This window comes from Anolis carolinensis, chromosome 4 (genome assembly GCF_035594765.1).
Source record: "Anolis carolinensis isolate JA03-04 chromosome 4, rAnoCar3.1.pri, whole genome shotgun sequence".
Lineage (NCBI taxonomy): Eukaryota > Metazoa > Chordata > Lepidosauria > Squamata > Dactyloidae > Anolis > Anolis carolinensis.
The window spans coordinates 135,267,390-135,292,591 of NC_085844.1; the positions used below are offsets into that span (position 1 = coordinate 135,267,390).

At 38.5% G+C, this 25,202-nt stretch overlaps 3 protein-coding genes across 6 annotated transcripts in view; all 3 read right to left on the bottom strand.

The window, feature by feature from the left end:
* Positions 1–25,202, bottom strand: part of LOC100555853 (protocadherin beta-14) — a 154,872-nt gene that overhangs the window by 107,285 nt on the left and 22,385 nt on the right. Inside the window, exon 1 of one of the 4 annotated variants that reach the window (XM_062979503.1) lies at positions 20,956–23,886. The exons of the other annotated variants lie outside the window; for them this stretch is intronic. Coding sequence (XP_062835573.1) covers positions 20,956–23,367 — 2,412 coding nt within the window. The 5' untranslated portion in view covers positions 23,368–23,886. Of the gene's footprint in view, positions 1–20,955; positions 23,887–25,202 lie in introns of those variants that run through there. 4 annotated transcript variants of the gene reach the window in all.
* LOC134298643 (protocadherin beta-16-like) lies at positions 38–3,398 on the bottom strand. The gene has a single exon (XM_062979507.1). It carries the CDS (start codon positions 2,459–2,461, stop codon positions 38–40), a length of 2,424 nt encoding a protein of 807 aa, XP_062835577.1. The 5' UTR covers positions 2,462–3,398.
* Positions 9,935–20,948, bottom strand: LOC134292309 (protocadherin beta-16-like). Its single transcript, XM_062979506.1, has one exon. The coding sequence runs from the start codon at positions 12,356–12,358 to the stop codon at positions 9,935–9,937; it is 2,424 nt and encodes an 807-aa protein (XP_062835576.1). The 5' UTR covers positions 12,359–20,948.

Consider the following 25,202-nt stretch of genomic DNA (forward strand, 5'->3'; position numbering starts at 1 on the left):
ATGACCAATGACCAAGGAAAATACAAACTCTACGATACTAATTTCTCACCTGCTCACTTGCATTATTGTCATCCAAACACTCAGGATGATCTTGGGAAACAGAAGAGATATTGTGGTTCACAGCAATGTTTGGATCCGCCATAGAAAAAACAGGAATGAGAGGCCGGAGAAATCTGAACTCACTGCTCAGGGATCCATTCGTTAAACACACATCATATTGATAATTCCTGGAAAGTGAGCCACTCTGAGAATCGGTACAGTTCTCTGGAATAGCAGGCGGAAAGTGAGGAGGGGCGACAATAAAACTGCTTCCATGGTCTTTCTTGCACATCTTGATCCCAACAAAGGAAACAATACAGAGCAGAAACACAAAAGAGACAGATGCCAGGCAGATCACCAAATACATAGTCAAGGTTCCCTCATCTTCAGGCTCCTGCTGACGGACATCCACCACTTTCAAGTAAGGATCAGAAAAGCCATCTACCAGAAGAATATTGATCATTGCAGTGCTGGTCTGAGGAGGGACACCATTGTCCCTGACTGCAATAATAAGCCTTTGTTTGCTGGTGTCTTTCTCAGTCAGTGGTCTCCTAGTTTTCACTTCTCCATTCTGGGCTCCTATGCTGAAAAGACCAGGGTCTGTGGCCTTCAGGAGTTCATAGGAAAGCCAAGAGTTCTGACCAGAATCTCCATCCACAGCCACCACTTTGGTGATCAGGTAACCGGCATCCGCTATCTTGGGAAGTAGCTCATTGCAGGGGGATGTGCTGTTCTGAAGGGGATACAGGAAGAAGGGAGTGTTGTCATTTTCATCTGTGATGACGACATGGACAACAACATTTGAGCTCAGAGGAAGAGTGCCGCTGTCGGTTGCTTTTACTGTGACTTTGAAATCTTTAATTTTCTCATAGTCCAGAGATCGAAGGGCATACATGTTTCCTGTTTCAGAGTTGATGGAGATGTAAGAGGCCACAGGGCCACCACCAATGTTCCCAGGTATAAGAGAATAGGACAGTTTGGCATTTTGCTCTGTATCCAGATCAACAGCTTGGACTGAGCCAATGAGCAGTCCCGGAATATTGTTTTCTTGTACCCGCATTTCAAAGAAAGACTTTTCAAATACTGGGGGATTGTCATTAACATCTGATATCTGCACATTGACAATTCTTGTTGAGGTGAGCCTAGGAGATCCACGATCTATTGCTGTGATGGTGATATTATATTCTGCAAACTTCTCTCTGTCCAGGGGACTTTGTATCACAAGTTGGTAAAAACTATTTGTAGTAACTTTTAAAACAAAGGGCAAATTCATATCCACAGAACAGAGAGCTTTTCCATTGTCTCCAGAGTCTTGGTCTTTGATGCTAAAGAGTACAACAAGTGTCTCAAGTGGAGAATCCTCTGGCAAAGGGCTGTTGATCGATATGACTGAGACTTCTGGGGCATTATCATTCATATCCCCAACTTCCACTAGGACCTTGCAGTGCCCTGAAAGTCCTCCTCCATCTATTGCTTTAATAGTCATTTCATAATTTGTTTCTTTTTCATAATCAATTTCTCCCAAAACAGTGATTTCTCCAGTTATTTCATTCAAATGAAACAAACTCTGAATTTCTTCAGTTATTTGATAGAATGAGTAGGTGATCTGAGCATTTGATCCAAAATCCAAATCTCTGGCTTCTACTCTGGACACCAAAGTATCCCTTGGACAGTTTTCCTTCAATATTGCTTTGTATTCAGACTGAGTAAATTCAGGAAAGTTATCATTGATGTCCAGAACATTAACATTAATTTGAATTGTGCCTGTTCTCTGGGGTACTCCTCCATCAACAGCTGTAAGTGTCAGGCCCAAATGGTTCTCTTTCTCTCTGTCCAGAGCTTTCTCCAGGATGAGAGTCACATATTTGCTTCCATCAGTATTGTTTTCCACACCCAGGTGGAAATGTTCATTGGGACTGAGCGTGTAGTTTTGGATACTGTTTTCTCCCAGGTCTTCATCCCGAGCATATTCCAAGTGGAATCTTGTATTTGAAGGAACATTCTCAGGAATTTCAAACTGGAAAACATTCTTAAAGAATTTGGGAGCATTGTCATTAACATCTTCTACCTTTATTTCAACACTATAGATCTTCAGAGGATTTTGTAGCACAATTTGGGAGACAAGTAAACAAGGTTCAGTGTGTCCACACAATGCTTCTCTGTCTATTTTGTCACTTATGAGCAGATTCCCAGAGTGGATATCAAGGCGGAAATACTGTTTAGAGGTTTCAGATACTAGCTGAGGTCTTCGAGCAGAGAGCTCCCCGACTCCCAGTTTCAAATCCTTCAATACGTTAGCCACAAGAGAGCCAATTTTCTTCTCTTCAGGCACAGAATAATGAATTGAGACACACAGTACATTAGTAACACAAAAGAATAGTAAAAAACACAGACCTTGTTTGTTCCTGAAGTAGTCTTCCATGGTTTATACCTCTTGCTCTCTGTCCTTTTCCCCTCTATTTTAATCCAAATATAAAGATTTTGACACACTTCAACTGATGAAGAAATTAATTTTGTTCTACTAATTGGAACGGTACACTGAACATAATTGCATCACATATGGATGCTAGCTATCTCACTTCAGGAAGAATTCTACCCTTGTTCCCTGTGAATTGCTTTGCACATGAACACAGTTATGTATTAGCCTATATTGCCACCCTGTGGCTGAATGCAGGTACAACCTACAGAACTCCCCATTTCTCATTAAACAGTATATAAAAATGGAAGACAAACTGTTTGATCATTATTTTTCCCCAGCTTATTTATACTACAGTTGTCTGAATAATCAGATATGAGCTCTGATACAATTTGAGCTGAATAAAACAAAATCTTTACCCAGAACCTAGTCATACATGCATATGCTCGTAAGATTTCCTCTAAATCTGTAGCATTCACAAGTTAAACGTTTCCAGTTTCATAACCTACAGAGATACAGAGCCCTCTTTTACTTTACTAGGAAAAAAGCAAATAGGTTATTTAGGGCATTCTGATCAATGTCCATTAGAGATGTGTGCAGTATTTGTCTCATATGTTTCATTTGTGTTTTTCTTTTGTATCGCCCATTTGGATGGCACAAAACAGAAAGACCCTCAACAAAACAAAAACTGACTTGAAATGAAAGGCGGGCTCCAAGCCTGGAGGCCCTGAGAGGCCCGGGTGAGTAGGCCCAAAGCCTGCACCCATAGGCCCAAAGCTCCTGGGCCTAAGGGTGCAGGCTTTGGGCCTATGCGCCCAGGCCTTGCAGGGCCTGCAGTCGATTGCAGAGTAAGGGGCGATCCTTACTCAGTTGGGCTTTGCAGGGCTTACAGCTGATTGCCTATTGCTTTTGGGCCTATGAACCCAGGCCCTGCAGGCCCTACAGTCAATTGCAGGTTAAAGAGTGATCTTTACACGGCAATCGGCTGTAGGCCCTGCGAGGCCCAACTGATTGCTGAGTTAGGATCGCTCTTTACTCTGCAATCGGCTCCAGGCCCTGCAAAAAAAAAAAAAAGCAAAAGAAAAGAAAAGAAGCAAAACAAAACAAATTTCTGACCTCCCTATTTTGGAAAATCAGATGAAAACTAATCAGGGCCTTGACGAAAGTCGGGACATAAAACAGAACATGGTAAGTCTAGTGTCCATATCAGCAGCTCTTGAATATTGCTTTCATTTAACTTAAGGTTGTAGAACAATAATTCTCAACTTGTGGATCCTCAGGTGTTTTGGCCTACAACTCCCAGAAATCCCAGCCAGTTTACCAGCTGTTAGGATTTCTGGGAGTTGAAGGGCAAACATCTGGGATTGAGAACCACTGTTGTAGAAAGATGTTTCAAACTCTTGAAGGCTCTTATTAACATTAGGATTCTGAATGCTAATAATTCTCATAGAAGTCAACAGGGGAAATCCCTATAAATGGCAGTGATGGTGTTATGCTCCTCAGTCCTGAGCTGTTGCGTCACAAACTGATAGTAATTGTTCTTAATTACACTTAATAGAAAGGGCAGTCATGTCTCAATAGTACAAGGCAATCCATTCATTGTTCACAAAAAGTAAATGTGTGTTTGTCTGAATCTGATACCTTCCCAAAAGAGTTTATATATTCATTGGGGCCTTCCAGAATGATTTCAGTCATTAGAACAGAATTGTATTTTAACCTACACAGAGCTAATTAGTCTTTGTTTGTTTTTTGCATGTTGTTAGAATTACTTATTGGATGAATATTAGTAATTAGATAGTTCAGGAACCACATTTCCTTCCCTCAGCATTAAATTACAGAAATACAGGGGGAGTGGAAGATTTTAAAAACTAAGGTTGGAAGATATTATTTCCTTTAGTTTCTGCTCCAGTTATATCCACATGTACCAAATGTACCTGATTGTTCATTCTGGATTTGCAAGAGTTACTTGACACTCAACATTTGGGCTCTCTGTGTACTGAATAACTGATCCCCACTGGTAGGGCCCTTCCAGACAGGCCCTATATCCCAGGACCTGATCCCAGGTTTTCTGCTTAGACCTGAATATATGAGTCTCCACTGCAGATAATCTGTGATAAACGGAAAACCTGGGATCAGATTCTGGGATATAGGGCCTGTCTGGAAGAGCCCTCAATCTTTCATTTGCTAGATGGTTTCAAACCTCATAGGATAGCAAATACTGCCCAATTATCTATTTTGTGCAGAAATAGAACATTATTATTTCCTAGCATAGACAAAGGACTGTGGCCAGTCAATGAGAGGCATGAATTCATTAAGGAAGATGATAACACAAAAAACACAAGCCAAAATATATGAACAGTACCTTGTTTCAGAAAGCCTATGTGTTGTTGTTTTTTTAAAAAACTTGAACTTTCTCCCAGATTCATGATTACTATATGAACTATATTCATACTAAACCCTCTGCCCCATGCATATCGTATGTCCCATAATACCCAGGTTGCCATCTTGAAGCATGAGAGAAGATTTATGCATGAGTATGTACAGTAGGCCTGAAAGTCAGTGAGTAATATTTGATAAATCCTGCAAGTGAGCTCATAGAAGGATAAACAGGACAGGCATTAGTATATACAATATCTCAGTACCTCTCCCCCAGTTTGTACTATACCAATTGCATGGTATATCCCAACTGTATATTCCAGGCTCCCAAAAAACTGAGAGTTCCTTATGGTATACTGGTATAGACTGATCCAGCACTTGTCTTCATTTGAAAATCCTGAAACAGCTGATAGAGCCATGGACACAAGGGGGCTAAATGGAAGCCCAAGAGGAAAGCAATTCCCATGAGAACTCTCTCCAACCATTCCTTTGCTCTCATTTCCTCATTATTGAAAGGAAACAGAGCTTAAAATTACACAGTGGGCAGCAGCATGTTGCAGGCAAGAGTCCCCAAAGGAAAATTGGGTTCAAGAAGGCAAACCTTCAGGCACCAGGAGTGGAAAGAAGAGATGACAGAAAATCTGCTTTTGCACAATTAATTATATCCGCATCAGTGCTGCAACCTTGGCAAAAAATCTGTAAGATAGTCATTGGAGGGGGGATTCAGGCAGATGTTCCGCCATACCTTTTGCAGTTCCCTTCAATCCGCATTAAGTAAATCTTTCTGGGTGCCATGAGATCATTTCCTGGGATGGAGAGCTCCATGTGTGAACTCACTCTCCCCAAGGTACAGGATTTTAATCCCACTTCCTTTTTCCGGATTAAGCAACTGTCTGAAAGAGCCATCAGTCTAACTCACAGGATTATTGAAATAATGTAATATTGCAAGGAAATAATGGAAATAAAATTAAGAAACACATAATTGCAAAAAAAACCCACCCTGATTTGTTCTAAAGAAATACATGCATATCAATGTTTTTAATAATATATTCCTTCAACCCTAGTCTTAAACCTATGAGTTTTATCACCTGGAGACTAACTGATATTTGTAGCATGGGCTCCATGCAACCTTCAATGAAACTGTACAGCTTTCTGTATGGAAAAGATATTCTACAACATTTCAAGTGCGGGAATTTGTTTCTAGATTATTATATTTTTTACAAAATTAAAAATAATAATGGAACACAACAAAAATAATTTTCAACCAAAATGTTGAATAAAAGTCTACCCCAAAAATTGTTGTGCTATATTGCTGTTTCCTACAAATAGGAATAATGTACAGCAAATGCACATGCTTATTTTGTTTGCAATATTGTGGCACTTTGTGCAACTTAGATGGGGTATTTTTGTAGGGCAAAATGGATGTTTTCTTTTTTATTGATTTTTACGATCAACTATTTAATTTACAATTAGAAGATGACTGTTTTCTATGCTAAAAACAGCAATCTTGCACACACAAAATGTTTAACATTAAGCAACAACAATGTGCCCATTTTTGACAAACCCTGCTGGATTTTTTTATTCTTTTGTTGATGTAGGATTTTTGTTATGCAACTTTGCTGTTTTCTATGTAAAAAAATCCACTATATCACAATAAAAATATTTTACAATGAATATAGTTGGGTTGTACAACAAAACTATTTGCCTTTAGTCCAAGATTTATACATTTAGTGCAACATTTTGACATAAGATTAGGTGGGTTGCATTTTTTTTATATACAAATAGAAATACTGCACAACAAAAAAAAATGTAGAATTAGTTTTCCAAATAATATCAGGATAGTTAAAACCTCCCATCATCACCACGGTTCTCCTTTCTGAATGTATGTTAATCAGTGCTAGGAAGGCATCAGCCAAGTCCTCAGTCTTACTTGGATGTCTGTAGTAAACCCTTACAATGATATCCCTATTTTTTCTTTCCTCCTTAATTTTTACCCAGATATTCTCAACCTGGCTTCAATGATGAGCCTCCTCACAGGTGTACACATTCCTGGTATACAATGTTACTCCTTTTCCTTTCCTGTTTTATTTATTTTTTCAGAAATAGGTTATACCCATTTATTACTACATTCCAAACACGAGACTCATCCCACCATGTTTCAATGATGCCAATCATTTCATAATTGCTTTGTTGTAGTAAGAGTTCAATTTCATTTTATTTCCCATGCTTTGTGCATTAGTGTGAGACACCAAATACCATGGGCCACACCCCCCCCCCAACACACACACTTGTTAATTTGTTTGTTTTTTTTCTTTTTGCTGAACTCTTGTACTTTTTGCCCAGTTTCTCCCTATATCAGTTAGGGTGTTCTCTACTGATAAACTCCTGTGTACCCAAACACTGCTTGCTTCTTTCAGGAAACTCAGTTTAAATAAATCTTGATCAGATTTGTGAAACTTTCAGTAAAACCCTTTCTGCCAACCTCTGTTAAGCCCAACTTTATTAAACCTCAGAACATGGTCCTGGAAGCCAAGTCATTCCTGACAGCACCATCTGTGAAGCCAGGAATTCACTATTATTATCCTGCTATCCCTTCCTGGGATGTCCATGAATTGGGAGGAGAGACAAAATGATGACCTGGGCATCAAAGTCCTTCAGCTTCCTACTCATAGCCTCATGATTCCATGTGGTCTTCTGAAGACTACATCTTGGAGTATCATTGGTTCCCACATGGACCAAAAGGAAAGGGTAATGCTTGAGGGCTTGACAAGCCTTGTCAGCCTCTCTGTTACATCTCGTGTTTTTACTCCAGGAAGACGGCACACTTATTCAGTCATCCTATCAGGTCCACAAACCGCTACTTCTTAAAAACAGTATAAAGTATAAATATAAATAAGATTTTAGAAAGAATTCAACCATCAGTAAAATAAATAGAAAAAAGAAAGGCTTGGAATTATGAAAGAACCTCTCAAAAGTAGTTACCAATATAGGGCTATGGTCATGGAATTCCGCCACCTCATCACACTTGGGCAAATTGCCCTTTGAAGCACTTGGGGGGGGGGGAGCTGCTGTATGCCATCACATGATGCTTGGCAGGCCCCACCCCATTTACCCTCGAAGTGCCGAGGAAGTATTGCAAGACAACTACAGAGAGGTACGTGGGTTTTGGGTAGCTCCGATGGAGCTACCTGCATTTTTGGTGTCTTTCCCCATCTGATGGGGACAGAGTGCAAAGGCACCTTGTCCTTTTGTTCCTCTCTGATGGGGAAAGGAGGGAGGGTGCATGGAGCACAATGAGGCGCTTTGCGCCACTGCCAGCAAAAGATGAAAGTTTCTTTTTCAAAAGCCTCTGTGAGTGAACTGGAATGCCAGTATGTCAGTGAGAACCTTTGTGTAAATATCTGTGAGAAGATGCATTCATATATATACACACACACATAAGCAGGCAAACACACCAACATAAGGTGACTTGTAAAACATATTGGCTTCTTTGATCTGGCTTGTCTCAGAATATTATAAATAGAAGATGGGTGTCAAATGCAGCTAGGAGTTATACCAGAATCTGTGGAGCAATTCCTCATCTCTAGCGTTCATTTTTTAACTGTGGATGAAAATCTTCAGTGAGCCTCTTTCCTACTTTCCTAATAAAATCCCAGTCACAGACAGCATTCTATTTATATTTCTATTGCTGTTTCCGCTTTCTGCCTACTATCTTGCCACTCTAAAGCCAATGAGCATTTAAGTGCTTATAGCTCCTCCTTCTTTTATTTACTAGTCTTTGCCCTATTTATCAATCAAAGACCTTTGAGGAATGAACTGAAGGCTACTTATCCTGGTACACTGTTTTCTAAAATGGGTGTTGGTTCTGAAAGCCAAAGTCAAACAATCAAAGTTATCAGTCAATATTGTTAGAAATAGTCTCTTCCCCCCCCCCAGTGGTGCAGCAGGTTAAACCGCCGAGCTGCTGAATTTGCTGACCGAAAGGTCGGCAGTTTGAATCTGGGAAGCAGGGTGAGCTCCTGCTGTTAAGCCCAACTTCTGCCAACCTAGCAGTTCAAAAACATGCAAATGTGAGTAGATCAACAGGTACTGCTTCTACGGGAAGGTAACGGCGCTCCATGAAGTCATGCTGGCCACATGACCTAGTCGATGTCTACGGACAATGCCGGCTCTTCGGCTTAGAGATGGAGATGAGCACCACTTCCTATAGTCAGACACAACTAGACTTAATGTCAAGGGAAACCTTTACTTTTACCTTTATTGTTAAAATTAAACATTAATATGCAAGAGTTAATCCAAGAATATGTGTTCCAAAATGGTTAATTACATTTTCCCAGGCCCAGTTATTTCTAATACATTCTAGCAAAACCAGACAATTCATTCCCAATACTGAGCCTCAGTTATCCAGTAGGTTATATGTCACTGTTGTCAGGAATCTCTGACTAGATATAGAGGCATTGAATCTCACTTGAAAATTATTGATTTTCTGATTGTATTAATAGACAAGAGTGTAGATAATAACTAATCAAATACATAGTTACAGGAGAAATGGATCAAGATTATTTCAAGGCTTCACAGAGTTACCATACTTTTAAAAAGGAGTAATCAATTACTTCCACTGATTTTGGTGATCAATGAGGGTATTTGTTTTTTATAGTTTCAGCATTTTAGCTAAAGATAATACTCTTATTCAGGCTTTAATGTATTTGAAAATCTCAATGTTAATTTGTGTATAAATCCCTTTCCTGACAAACCAGGTAGTGTAACTGCAGCGACAAGAATTCCCTCCACCTGCCATCATGCTAAGGTTCCTTCTCCCCAGGTTCATTTGTACTTGAAAAACCCAGTGTGCAAGTAAGGCTGGCTGACCAATCAGGAGGGAGCTAACTGGCTCTCTCTAATTGAACAGGAGGGGTTGGACCTGAGTAAAGACCTCAGTAACACAAAACATAGAACTTATTGTAAGCTTCTTACAACTATTTGACACAAAAGATAAAATTTTACAGAACTGCATGTCTAGCCAGAATATATATCATGGACAGGATTATTAATAAGAAATGTCAATTATGACTGATGTCCAAGGAAAATGCAAGCCCTATGATACTAATTTCTCACCTGCTCACTTGGTTTATTGTCATCCAAACACTCAGGAAGGTCTTGGGAAACAGAAGAGCTATTGTTGTTCACAGGGATGTTTGTATCCGCCACAGAAAAAATAGGAATGAGAGGTCGGAGAAATCTGAACTCACTGCTTAACGATCCATTGGTTAAACACACATCATATGGATAATTCCTGGAAAGTGAGCCACTCTGAGAATCAGTACAGTTCTCTGGAAGAGCAGGCGGGAAGTGAGGAGGGGCAACAATAAAACTGCTTCCATGGTCTTTCTTGCACATCTTGATCCCAACAAAAGAAACAATGCAAAGTAGAAACACAAAAGAGACAGATGCCAGGCAAATCACCAAATACATAGTCAAGGTTCCCTCATCTTCAGGATCCTGTTGACGGACATCCACCACCTTCAGGTAAGGATCAGAAAAGCCATCCACCAGCAGAATATTGAGCATTGCAGTACTGGTCTGAGGAGGGACACCATTGTCCTTGACTGCAATAACAAGCCTCTGTTTGTTGGTGTCTCTCTCAGTCAGTGGTCTCCTGGTTTTCAGTTCTCCATTCTGGGCTCCTATGCTGAAAAGACCAGGGTCTGTTGCCTTCAGGAGTTCATAGGAGAGCCAGGAGTTCTGACCAGAATCTCCATCCACAGCCACCACTTTGGTGATCAGGTAACCGGCCTCTGCCATCTTGGGAAGCAGCTCATTGCACGGGGATGTGCTGTTCTGAAGGGGATACAGGAAAAAGGGGGCATTGTCGTTTTCATCTGTGACAATGACATGAACAATTACATCTGAGTTCATGGGCGGATTACCACTGTCGGTTGTCTTCACTGTAACTTTGAAATCTTTTATTTTCTCATAGTCCATAGATCGAAGGGCATACATGTTTCCTGTTTCAGAGTTGATGGAGACATAAGAGGCCACGGGGCCACCACCGATGTTCCCAGGTAAAAGGGAGTAGGACAGTTTGGCATTCTGCTCTGTATCCAGATCAACAGCCTGAACTGTGCCAATTAGTAGTCCTGGAATATTATTTTCTTGTACCTGCATTTCAAACAAAGACTTTTCAAATACCGGAGGATTGTCATTGACATCTGAGATCTCCACGTGAATAATTATTGTTGAGGTGAGCCTAAGAGATCCACGATCCATTGCTGTGATGGTGACATTGTACTCTGAAACCTTCTCTCTGTCCAGGGGACTTTGTATCACAAGCTGGTAAAAGTTACTTGTAGTAACTTTTAATGCAAAGGGCAAGTTCATATCCACAGAGCAGAGAGTTTGGCCATTGTCTCCAGAGTCTTGGTCTTTGACGCTAAAGAGGACAACAAGTGTCTCTAGTGGGGAATCCTCTGGCAAAGGGCTGTTGATTGATATGACTGAGACTTCTGGGGCATTGTCATTCACATCCTCAATCTCCACCAGGACCTTGCAGTGCCCAAAAAGACCACCTCTATCTGTAGCTTTAATAGTCATTTCATAATTGGTTTCTTTTTCATAATCAATTTCTCCCAAAACAGTGATTTCTCCAGTCATTTCATTCAGATGAAACAGATTATGTATTTTTTTAGGTATTCGATGGAAGGAGTAGGTAATCTGAGCATTCGATCCAAAATCTAAATCTCTGGCTTCTACTCTGGACACCAAAGTATCTCTCGGACAGTTTTCTTTCAATATTGCTTTGTACTCAGACTGAGTAAATTCAGGAAAGTTATCATTGATGTCCAGAACATTAACATTTATTTGAACTGTGCCTGTTCTCTGGGGTACTCCTCCATCAACAGCTGTAAGTGTGAGGCCCAAATGTGGCTCTTTCTCTCTGTCCAGAGCTTTCTCCAGGATGAGAGTCACATATTTGCTTCCATCAGTGTTGCTTTCTACACCCAGATGGAAATACTCATTGGGACTGAGGGTGTAGTTTTGGATACTGTTTTTTCCCAGGTCTTCATCCTGGGCAGATTCCAAGGGAAATCTTGTATTTGGGGGAATGTTCTCAGGAATTTCAAACTGGAAATCAGTTTTTGAGAATTTGGGGGCATTGTCATTAACATCTTCTACCTTTATTTCAACACTATAGATCTTCAAAGGTTTTTGGAGCACAATTTGAGAGACAAGTAAACAGGGTTCTGTCTGTCCACATAAAGTCTCTCTGTCTATTTTATCATTTATGAGTAGATTCCCAGAGTGGGTATCAAGGTGGAAATATTGCTTAGAGGTTTCAGACGCTAGCTGGGCTCTGCGAGCAGATAGCTCCCCAACTCCCAGTTTCAAATCATTCAGCACGTTAGCCACAAGAGAGCCAGTTTTCTTTTCTTCAGGCACAGAATAAAGAATTGAGACACACAATATATCAGTAACACAAAGGAATAGTAAAAAGCACAGACCTTGTTTATTCCTGAAGCAATCTTCCATGGTTCACACCTCTTGCTCTCAATCCTTTTTGCTTCAATTTTTGATTCAAATGTAAAGACCTTGCCTCATGAAGAAATTAATTTTGTTCTGCTAATTGGAGTGATCCACTGAATGTGTTCTTTTTTTCTCATACAAGCGTTAGCAATCTCACTTCTGAAATAATTCTTCCCACAGTTCTCTGCTTTGCACATGAAAATTCTGATCTTCAGTTATCTATTTGCCTGTATTGCCACCCTGTGGCTGATTGTGGCTACAACCATTAGGACTCTGTATTTCTCACTGAACATTGTTTACAATAACCTTAATTTAAAAGCTTTGCATAGCTGATTAACTACTATTCCTCTCCACTGATTTGTACTATAAAGCTTCTGAATAATCAGATATGAGTTCTGCACTCTAATTTGAACTGAATGAAACAAAATCATTGTCCAGAACCTAGAAACACATACATAACACATTTGTTATTTCCTCTAAATCTTTAAATCTGAAGTCTTACAAATTTCCAGTTTTATAACTGACAGATATAGAATTATGATGCTGGACCTTTTTTCACTTTAACAAGAAAAAAGGTTGTTTTGGGTATTCTGCTTAAGTTCAACAGCTTGAGCTAAACAAATCAGCAGCTCTTGAATATTATTTTCCCGTAACAAAACATTGTAGAAAGATGCTTAAAGCTCTTGAAGGCTGTCACTGACATAAGGAATCTGAGTGTTAATAATTGTCATTGTGAATCGGGGAATATCCCTCTTGGTGGCTGGGGTGCTGGTCTATGCACAGAGACATGCTCCCTGTCCAGATCTGTTGGGTCACCAGGTGGCAGCAATTGTTCTCAATGACACTTAGTACAATGGACAGGTCTGTCTCAGTTGTACAAGGAATTCTTGCTATTGCTTACACAGAGTCCCTTTCTGAGACACAGAAGAGGAATGCCACAGCATCTACAAAAGAGTCTTCTGGTAATAGACCAGTACTACATGCTTTAGTCACCTCCAGAGCTGTCATTCTCATCCACAACCTCTACAATGATTTTGTAGTGAGCAGAGAATCCTCCCATATTTCTAGCTTTGCCCCCTTCAATTGTTACTATAACTTTAAGTTAGCCGGTTTGAATGATCTGAACACTACAATTATTAGAAATCTGCATAGGAACAAAATATTTGCTATTTACTGCAACTATTAGTGCTTGAGACCAAGTCATCCAATATTATCTTTTTTCATCAGTTTCCCTTCACATATAAAAATTCCAAGCTGGGAAAATGTATTGTTGGTCTTCAGGACATAGATTATTCGACCTCTATCGAGCATCTCTTCATCCATAAAGTTATAGAAGCCTATGGATTGACTTCATGATAAAACAAGATTATATACAATATTAGTTGTATATACTATTGTTATGCGGGTTTTGCAATCCATTCTGTATTGTTCATAAGGAGTAAATGTATTTTTGTCTGAATCTGAGCCCTTTTCAGAAGGGATTATATATTCACTGGAGTCTTCTCAGATAATCTGAAAAGATCTGATGTTTGAAAAATTAGGAGAGTTATTGACATCCCCTTACAGGTTGATTCCTTGTGTCCATCCCTGGGAATATCCTGGTGATCTGGGCTGTCAAAGTCAACTAGGCCTTACGAGATTCCACCTTCGACTTTATTGTCTTTCTGGCGGTTGCAGACGTTGCAGTGGGAGCCCTTGTCATCCCACTTGCCATCATCATCAACATTGGACCATGGATACATTTCTACAGCTGCCTGATGGTGGCCTGCCCAGTTATCCTCACTGAGAGCTCTATCTTGGCACTCTTGGCCATTGCTGTAGATCGCTACCTCAGAGTGAAGATTCCTACATTGCTGCCTTTGACCTCAGCTCCTGGTGACTGGCTCCTTGCAAACTCAGACCCTGACTGCCTGGCTGAAGCAAGGCCCATCAGAAACACCTGCTTCCTCCAGAGGCTGAGGCATTAAAGGAGGATGCTGGCAGGGGCCCAGTCCATCCAAGACAGCCAAAGAAGACCTTAAGGTCATGAGAGGGGAGGTGTACCTAGATGCTGTTTCTATGTTTTAATATCTTAATGTTCATGGTTTAAATTGTATTTATATGTTGATTGTTTCTATTGATTTTATGTTATGTTTTATTTGCTTTGTATAATGAGGCATTGAATTTTTGCCTAAATGTATGTTGTACGCTGCTCTGAGTCCCCTGCGGGGTGAGAAGAACGGGATCGAAATAAATAAATAAATAAATAAATAAACCTATGCTACTATGGTGGACCTTCCAGCATGATTTCAATCATTAGAGCAGAATTATCCCTCAAGCAAACCAGAGCTCATTCAAATATTCTTTTCATGTAATAACACATTCTTAAATTTAGTAATTAGGTTGATTTTTTGTAACGCTTAGAGCCTAGTAAGCACATACAGCAGCTAGCTCCTTGGAGTCCATTTTCAAATCTTTTAGGAAGCATATTTATCACATTTCATCACATAATATTTACCACAGTGTGATAGTAGCACACCCATTTTTTAGTGGCATATTTGATATTTGTGTGCTCCTCGCATTTGGGGCTGATGGCAAAGCAGGTTAAAAACTATAAAATTGAGGTCTCTGGAGCTCCACCCTCCCCTCCTTCCTCCTTCCCACAAAGAGCGTCATTTCAGATTTTGTCAACTACCTTGCCTTCAGAGGAAGGAGGGAACTATAGACCTTTGGAGAATGAAGACCCAAATGGCCCATCAGTTTAAACAAACAAACAAACAAACAGAAACGGAGTGGTTGTTTTGAGGCTGGATCATTTCTCTTCTTCCTCCTCTTTAAGAGGTAAGGCATTTACTATTTGTAAAAAAAAAACCTCAGAAACTGGAGAATCAAAGACAGATATTTTATCCTCCCGTAATAGGTGCATGCCACCCTTTGATGGAAAAAGGGGGGAAAGTGCAACTATTATGCGATGAAAGACTGTATTTCCTCCAACATTGAATTACAAAAATACAGGAGGGGGACAAGATAAAATAACTAAGATTGGTAAATGCTCTTCCTTTCTTTTAGTTTCTGCTACAATTAAAACCAGACACGTATACCCCTTCTTCTTTTTGGACTCCTGGAGGTGATTGTTCAATCTGGATTTTCAAGAAAAGTATTTCCTTTTCTATAATTTCTTGATAGTGGGTATGATGGGCTTTTCCATTGTACATTTGAGTTGTCTGTGTGCCAAATAACTGATTTTTTTCATTTGCTAAATGGTTTGAAACCTCATGGATAGCAAATACATGGGAGTGGGAAAAATAATGTACTGCAATACTTTTTCCTTCAGGAAATAATGGAAATGAAATTAAGAAATACACAGATGCAAAAAAAATAAATAAATCCCCACCCATGATTGTTATAAAGAAACCCATGCATTCCAATGGCTTTTAAGATTGTCTTACTTAGGTGACAGTCTTATACACATTTTCCTAGGAATAAGTACCACTATTATCATTTTGGAGAATAACTGATATTTCTAGCACAGGCTCCAATCTAGTGATGGCAAATCTTGATTTTCCAAGAGTTCAATAAAATTGTTTTTCATCCCATTGCCTCAAGATACTCTGGAACTCTTTTCTCTGCTCTGATGGGAAGCCGCATGGTTTTCTTTCCTGTTGCATAACATTTGAATTGTGCAACTTTCAAATCAGCAAAAGCTATAGTCACCATGGTGAACCCTTCCCTTTGTTGTTTGTATAAAAGTATAGTGTGCAATTCAGCTTTGTATTTAATACACTTTCCCCTGGTACATAACAACAACAAAAACACAATGTAAATATGTGGATTTTTAAAATGAAAAAGCTGTGCGTCGTAAAAGTTCAAAGTATAGGTTATTGCCTCAAAACTGTGTTGCTTTTCAAGTTCTTGAGAAATTCTCTGTTTTATGAAATGTACGGCTTATGTTTTGCTGGGATCCCCAAAAAGGTTTCTGCAATTTGTGGAAAATTTCCACAGGAACTCCAAATTCAACCCAGTTGGAAAACTACTGGATTCCATCCCTATTACTATCCACTTTATTAGATTCAGCAGGAGTCTATAAAGCTTATGCTTAAGAAAAATTTGAATTAGTCTCAAAGGTGCTACAATATTCCCTTATAGGTTCTGTGTTAAACAGGCTAATAGGGCTATGCCTTTGAATAGTACTTTTACATTATTAATGTAAAGAGAATATTGCTCTTTAGAAAAATTCAAGGTAATCAGTCAGTAACACTTGTCCAGTGATTTGCCTTTATAATGCTAGGGAGTTACAAGCTACAAGCTAGTTTCTTTCCTATGGCACTGTGTAACACTGGTACATGCATGCAAACATAGAGGATTAATAAATCCAATGGAATAAATGAAGAGAAAAAAAAACCAGTAAAGTAATTCTTAAAATATGCAAATCTCAAAGCAAACAAGATCAGAATTGAAGGAGAGGAGACCAAGCAAATATGGCAGACTATGGACATATTGCCCAATCTGCTGCCAGGGGAGAAGTCACCACCTGCAGAAAACCACTAGTCCTAAGATAACTTGGTCCAGTAGTGGCTTTTTTCCAGGCAAGAAAGAAGTGGAGGCTTTATGAAAACCCAGTTTCTGTCTCTGATGTCTTGCCAATGCACTTATTTTTGTCTTGGGAGCACAGGGGAGATAGAAGTGAGAAAATTGCCTGTCTCAGGTGGTAGCCATGCTATTCACAGCAAAAAGAACACCTTGATTACCATTTTTAAGGAAGAAAGAAGATTTTTTACCTTGGGAGTCATCTCTGGCTGTTGGATAATTAACTTCTGTGTGCATTAACCTCTACTGTGGGAGATGTGAGTAGTCTAAATTTATTATCTGAAGCCAAATGGAATGCAAATAGTTACAGATGTTACTAACTACCCAATTTTTAATAAAGTCTTTAAAGAAGCTCCAAAGTTAATAAGATTTGTGCATTGGATCGATTATAAGAGCTAATAATATACATATATACACACACTACAGAGGTAAATTTTTTTGTTTTTGTTTTTTTGGATCCGAAACAAAATAAATTTTCCAGAACCAGACAATAACAGGAAGTAAACATTTGAACTTTTTGGGAGCGTAGCACACCAACTGAGCAAGATCAATTAAAAACAAATAAAAAGAGGTTTACTTTACTGCCATCTTGTGTTTAGTTATAATAATTCAACAATGTTAAAATGAGAAAAATTAAAGAGTATTTGGATTCAATTGGACTAACTCACATTTTGGGTGAACTGGGATCGATGAGAAAAGAATTAACAGCAGAAAAGAAAGGAATACCTAACTCTTCGGGAAAACTAGCTGAGGGGCAAATTCAGGTAAACCAAAACTTGGTGAAAATAGAATCTGGAATTCAGGAGCAGGCAGTAAGATTGGAGAAAATTCCTCTGGATCTTCTACATAAAGGTCACAATGAGAGGTTGACAAGACTTGAGGCCAAATAGAAAAATCTTCATAGAGAAACAGTCGCTAACTTCATAAGATGGCAGATTTGTGACAGTGTTGTGCTGAAGGGGGGGGGGGGGTAGTTGTGAAACATTGATATATATAATAGGGGAAGTAATGATGATGATGAGAATCTCCGGTATGAACTGTTTCTGAATGGAGGACAATATGGAAGATGGAATCTGAGAGTTTCTAATACAGTAGAGTCTCGCTTATCCAACACTCGCTTATCCAACGTTCTGGATTATCCAACGCATTTTTGTAGTCAATGTTTTCAATACATCGTGATATTTTGGTTCTAAATTCGTAAATGCAGTAATTACTACATAGCATTACTGCGTATTGAACTACTTTTTCTGTCAAATTTGTTGTATAGCATGATGTTTTGGTGCTTAATTTGTAAAATCATAACCTAATTTGATGTTTAATAGGCTTTTCCTTAATGCCTCCTTATTATCCAACATATTCGCTTATCCAACATTCTGCCGGCCCGTTTATGTTGGATAAGTGAGACTCTACTGTAATAGCTGTCAAAGATTTGTGTATTAATTGAGATGGACAAATTGATTTGGCTGCTAAAGGAAAATATGTGTTTATCTTTAAGAGAGATTTGGCATTTATTGATTAATATGTTCTAACAATTTGGGGGTTTCATTAATTGTAGAAGTTATGAACTAGTAGTACATTATTAAATGTAGACGTTTAACTATACAATACTTCTAAAAGGGAGTAAACTAATTAGGAGTAGACTAAAAACCATCAGACAGAGAGTGATAGTTTATGTTTGCTAGTCTTGTTTTAGTATATAGGCTTGATGTATATGTATGTGTATTAGTTTGTTTTATTTTCTGGGTCTTTGTGTTGCCATTTGTAGTTGTTTTTGTTGTTATACTGTAGGAGTATTAGTAAGTAGACCAGTAGATTTAAAACAAAAAAGGTTGACTTTATAATCTACTTGCTCATTTTTGTTATAGTTGCATCATATTTTTTCATCTTTTCTTTCAATAAAAATAGCATTATTTTAAAAAGAATTGAGGAGACAAGAAAAATATTTTCAAGTCAGGAATTCTTCACTGCAATATCAACAATATTTTTGGAAATTAGAGGTGGGATTGATCTGTGTTTGCTTGAAAGACAGCTTGAAAGAAAGCCTATTTCACAGTTGTGAAGATGCTATAATTAAAAGAGGATCTCTTCAAGGCAAGTTCTTAGTAGGGCACTCTTCTGCTTCTTCTGCTTAACTTGAGAAGTAATTTTGGGTTTGAGTTTCTGCTTTGGAGCAGGCTGTTTTGCCCTGAAGCTAGGAGAGTCTGCTGCAATGCAATGGAGTCATCAACACTGACCTCTTGTCCAGAGTATAGGTTCCACATTAGGACAAAATATGTTGTGGCACTCCCATTTCTTTGAGAATGAATCTAAATATATCATGGTAAAGGGATATATCTAAATTTGTATGATAGGGGAAGAAGCCAATAATTAAAATTTAGGTGTTTCAAGATGCAAAGAAATGTGGTGGGCTAGGTACACATGATCTGAAACTTTATTTTGGTGCTTGTTGTTTAGTTTGGATAAAAGACTGGATTTTGTTAAATAACACTAACTTATTGGATTTGGAAGGACATGATTTAAGATATGGTTGGCATGGTTACATGTGGTATGACAAAATGAAAGTCAATGTGGACTTTAAAGTCATTATGTTAGACATGCTTTGTTATTAATATGGGAGAGATATCGATCAAACTTGTGTCTAAAGATGCCAATGTGAGTATCTGTGCAAGAAGTATTCCATAGAAAAGACATACAAGCCAAGAATTAATGGTTAACATTTGATGACCTTCTAGAAAATGTACAAGGAGAGTATAAAGTTAAAATAAGAGAATGACCGATTGCAGAGGGCTTTAGTTTTCAGTGGTTTTCTTAGTCAGGGAAAGATTTAAGCAAGACGTTATTTGATTTTGAACTGAGTAATTCAGAATTCAAATTGCAATTGTGTAATACTGATGAACATTTAATTACTAAGATGTAGAAGATGTTATTGAAACGGGAAGTGACAGAGGAACAAGTTAAAGAATGAATAATTGAGCACAGAACAGTAGGCACAATATACTGTCAGATCTATGGGGGAAATGTGGACTAAAGGGTTAAAATTTAAATTATGTTATCACTTAAAAGATAATTTCTATAAAACAATGCACTAATGGTATATAACTCCTGAAAAGATCTCGAAAACGTTTAAAGAGGTTTCCAAGATTTGTTGAAGATGTAATCAACAAGTAGGGTCATTTTACCATATGTGGTGGACATGTAATTATGCCAAGAAAAACTGAATTATAATATATAAATGGAGTGAGAAAATTTGGGGGGGGGGGAGTATCCAGTTAAAGTTTGAGACTTTTTACTTGGACTACTTGATATAAATAACTATGGCAGACTGTTGCAATATATGATCATAGGGGCAAGATTGTTCTATGAGCAGTTCAACAGTACCAATAACAGAAAACTTGATGACACAAATGATGGAGATGGATAAACTAGCTTGTTTAGTAAAAGAAGGGACATTAGGAAAAAAATTGAATATCTGGAAACCTTTTATTGACTTTTTGCATGAAGAAGAAAAGTATTTACCAATTTTAAGTTTTGAAGACTAATTTGAAAAGTGTTTTTGTGCGAGAAAAGACTGAACACTAAAAAGAACCCAGATAATGATGGCTATATTATTCTTTGTAGGTGAATGAAGATACATTGGAAGTCAGATGTTTTTCTCTTTTCTTTTTTATTCTCTTCCCCTTTTTCTAAGTTTTTCCCCCGCTTTCTCTCTTTTTCTTAGCACATTTTATATTTTAATTCTATACTTATCTTAATTCTATATTGTCTTGAAATGAAAACTGTTAAACAAGGACTTTCTTCAGTAAAGGAGTACCAGTTGAACTAAGGAAGACCACGGAACCTTGAAAGACGGATGGTTCAGCAGTAAAACCGAACTGATTCTCAACTTCTTACAGCTATTGACATGAAAAGTTTAATATTGCAAAACTACATCTCTAACACAATATATTTTATGGTCACGATAATGAATAAGAATAAAAAAATATCAATTATGACTGATGACCAAGGAAAATGCATACCCCATGATACTAATCACTCACCTGGTCCTTGAATGTGTTGTCTTCTGAATGATCAGTATGGTCTTGGGAAACAGAAGCAGTGTTATGGTTCACAGCAATGTTTGGATCCGCCACAGAAAAAACAGGAATGAGAGGCCGGAGAAATCTGAAATCACTGCTTAAGGATCCATTGGTCAAACACACATCATATTGATAATTCCTGGAAAGTGATCCACTCTGAGAATCAGTACAGTTCTCTGGAATAGTAGGTGGAAAGTGAGGAGGGGCAGCAATAAAACTGCCTCCATGGTCTTTCTTGCACATCTTGATCCCAATAAAGGCAACGATGCAAAGAAGAAACACAAAAGAGACAGATGCCAGGCAGATCACCAAATACATAGTCAAGGGTCCCTCATCTTCAGGATCCTGTTGACGGACATTTACCACCTTTAGGTAAGGGTCAGAAAAGCCATCTACCAGAAGTACATTGAGCATTGCAGTGCTGGTCTGAGGAGGGACACCATTGTCTCTGACTGCAATAGCAAGCCTCTGTTTGCTGGTCTCTCTCTCAGTCAGTGGTCTCCTGGTTTTCACTTCTCCATTCTGGGCTCCTATGCTGAAAAGACCAGGGTCTGTGGCCTTCAGGAGTTCATAGGAAAGCCATGAGTTCTGACCAGAATCTCCATCCACAGCCACCACTTTGGTGATCAGGTAACCGGCATCCGCTATCTTGGGAAGCAGCTCATTGCAGGGATGTGTGCTGTTTTGAAGGGGATACAGGAAGAAGGGAGCGTTGTCGTTTTCATCTGTGATAATGACATGGACAACAACATCTGAACTCAGAGGAGGAGATCCACTGTCAGTTGCCTTTACTGCGACTTTGAAATCTTTTATTTTCTCATAGTCCAGAGATCGAAGGGCATACACGTTTCCTGTTTCAGAGTTAATAGAGATGTAAGAGGCCACAGGGCCACCACCAATGTTCCCAGGTAAAAGAGAGTAGGTCAGTTTGGCATTCTGCTCAGTATCCAGATCAACAGCTTGGACTGAGCCAATGAGAAGTCCTGGAATATTATTTTCTTGTACCTGCATTTCAAATAAAGACTTTTCAAATGCTGGAGGGTTGTCATTGACATCTGAGATTTGCACATGGATTATTCTTGTTGAGGTGAGCCTAGGAGACCCACGATCCATTGCTGTGATTGTGACATTGTATTCTTGCACTTTCTCTCTGTCCAGGGCACTTTGGATTAGAAGCTGGTAAAAGTTATTTGTAGTAACTTTTAATACAAAGGGCAGATTCATATCCACAGAGCAGAAAGTTTGGCCATTGTCCCCAGAGTCATGGTCTGTGACACTGAATAAGCCAACAAGTGTCTCCAAGGGAGAATTCTCTGGCAAAGGGTTGTTGATTGATATGACTGAAACTTCTGGGGAATTGTCATTCAAGTCCTCAACTTCTATCAAGACTTTGCAGTGTCCAGAAAGGCCCCCTCCATCTGTTGCTTTGATGTTCATGGCATAACTGGTTTCTTTTTCATAATCTATTTCTCCCACAACAGTTATTTCCCCAGTCACTTCATTCAAATTAAACAGATTATGTATTTTTTCAGGCATTCGATGGAAGGAGTAGGTGATTTGAGCATTTGATCCAAAATCCACATCTCTGGCTTCTATTCTAGAGACTAGAGTATCCTGAGGACAGTTTTCCTTTAACTTAACTTTGTATTCAGATTGAGAAAACTGGGGGGAGTTATCATTATTATCTAAAATTTTAATAGTTATTTGAACTGTTCCTGTTCTCCGTGGTACCCCTCCATCTATGGCTGTGAGCGTCAGCACAAAGTGTGGTTCTTTCTCCCTGTCTAGTGATTTCTCCAGGATGAGCTCCACATGTTCGCTTCCATCCATATTGCTTTCCACATTCAAGCTGAAATGCTCATTTGGGCTAAGGGTGTAGTTTTGGATGCTATTTTCTCCCAGGTCCTCATCCTGGGCACATTCCAAGGGGAATCTTGCATTTGGAAGGACTTGCTCGGGAATTTCCAATTGGAAATCATTTTTAGAGAATTTGGGAGCATTGTCATTTACATCTTCTACATTTGTTTCTACACTATAGATCTTCAGAGGGTTTTGAAGCACAATTTGAGAAAGAAGGAAACATGGTTCAATCTGTCCACACAGAGTCTCTCGGTCTATTTTCTCATTTATGAGCAGATTCCCAGAGTGGGTATCAAAGTGGAAAAATTGCTTAGAGCTTTTGGATACTAGCTGGGCTCTTCGGGCAGAGAGTTCTTCAACCCCCAGTTTCAAATCCTTTAGCACATTTGCCACCAAAGACCCCCTTTTCTTCTCTTCAGGTACAGAATAATGTATAGAAATACACAGTACTTCAGTCACAGAGAACAAAAGTATGAGATACAGACCTTGTTTCCTTCTGAAGCAATCTTCCATTATTTATAACTTCTCTTTCTCCCACTCCTTTTCTCTCTCAATCTCTTTTTCTAGTTCCTGGTCCAGATATAAACTCTACACTGTTACCAAATGATAAGCTCTACTGATCATAAAATAAATTATATTCTCCCGGTCCGATTGCCTTGCTGCTTTGTTCGTCACAGAGAAAACCTGGCCATCTCGCTCCAGACACAGCTCTGCTCAACATCTCCTATGGATTTCCTCATAAATGAAAACCTTGGGTTTCCTTTTTGTGTTTGACTGCATTGCCACCATGTGGCTGATTGTAGCTACAACAACTCCATTATTTTCTTTAAATGACATAGTATACATTGATAAAATATTGTTTTGTTATTAGAAATTGCCTGTCAAATTATGCTGAATTTTATGAACATGTGACTCCATTTAAATGACCTATAACTAGGATTTGTTGACAGGTCCAGCCAAAATATTAGCCATCTGCTTCCAACTTTTGGCTCCTGCTTTAGACAGCAAAGTTTGGAAAGGGAAGCAAATGCTTGTTTTTTTTTATAAAAAAGTTAAGCTCGATTAACACATTAATAAAAGGTACGGAGGAAAGCCAACATGATGTTATTATGGTTAGAATGTTGGACTATGACTGTTTGGCCATGGAAACCCGCTGGGTGGGTTTGAGCAAGTCACATGCTCTCAGCTAAATGGTCACCATAAATCAGATCACAATAAACAGTAAAATTGTCTTATCTTATAAACTTCAAAAAGAAAGGGGACTCTTTCATTATGTTGTTGTCAACAGTTTTTCAGATAGCACTCTATACCCAACCATCTCTAAAGATAAGTTCAAACTTCTGTGGTGGGTAGTTTCCAATCTTCCTGAAGCCAGTAGTAAGGGAATAACATTTCCAGACTACCATGTGCTCTTTTGAAACAAAACAAAAAACTCAGACAGAGCATTCTATAATAACCATGATTCCAATCAAACATATTTGATTTTTAAATTTATAGAAACATCAGGACTAAATAACTACAGTATATATTATATGGACCCCTACCCAATAAACTGAATTTTCTACCTGGGATAACGGAGACAATATGCCATTTATACATGTGAGTCTGTATGGAGTATATTACCATCTGTATAGTACTTCGAGTGTGTTCTGGTGTTTTGTAGTACATAATGACTAAAGGACATGTTTGATTTCATAGCTGTTATATGGTAAGAAATTCTTAACCATTCATTGTATTATTATATATTTTTAATGAAAGACATCCACTCATACAGGATTTTCTGTTCCACAAACTAAATACCTTCCCTTGCCTTTAGTTTTATGAATCTTTATTAGGAAGCCTGAGGTGCCACAATTGCTGATTTTCTCAAAGTAGAAAATATTCAGCTAACCTTATGCATAGAAAAAAATTCATGTAAAGAAATTAGTGAAAATTTCATATAAAATATCATACAATGTTAGCAGGATATCTGAAAAAATCAGAATACAATGAAAGGGAAATGAATATATTTCAAGTTCTCAATCAGATTTGTGGGACTATATTATACTTGTTATGAAAACAAATAGATTAATCTAAATAATAAATATACGAAGTTAGAACTTCTTTTGAACTAGGATAATGACTGATGGTAATAAACACCATTACAGAAAGGAGAAAATCAGAGGAGATGGCAGCCAAACATGTGATCAACTGCATAACTCAGGATATGGTCTTCCTCTTCTACTATCTAATTCTTAAGGATGTCCATAATTTTCAACAAAGTATCAAAGTAGAAAAATGTGCAGAGGTGGACTAAATTATCTGTAACCAACATAAGCAGATCTATCTTGCTTTCTTTATCATTTCAT

Coding starts and splice junctions, on each gene's coding strand:
- LOC134298643 (XM_062979507.1), bottom strand. CDS start 2,461: ATGGAAGACTACTTCAGGAACAAACAAGGTCTGTGTTTTTTACTATTC.
- LOC134292309 (XM_062979506.1), bottom strand. CDS start 12,358: ATGGAAGATTGCTTCAGGAATAAACAAGGTCTGTGCTTTTTACTATTC.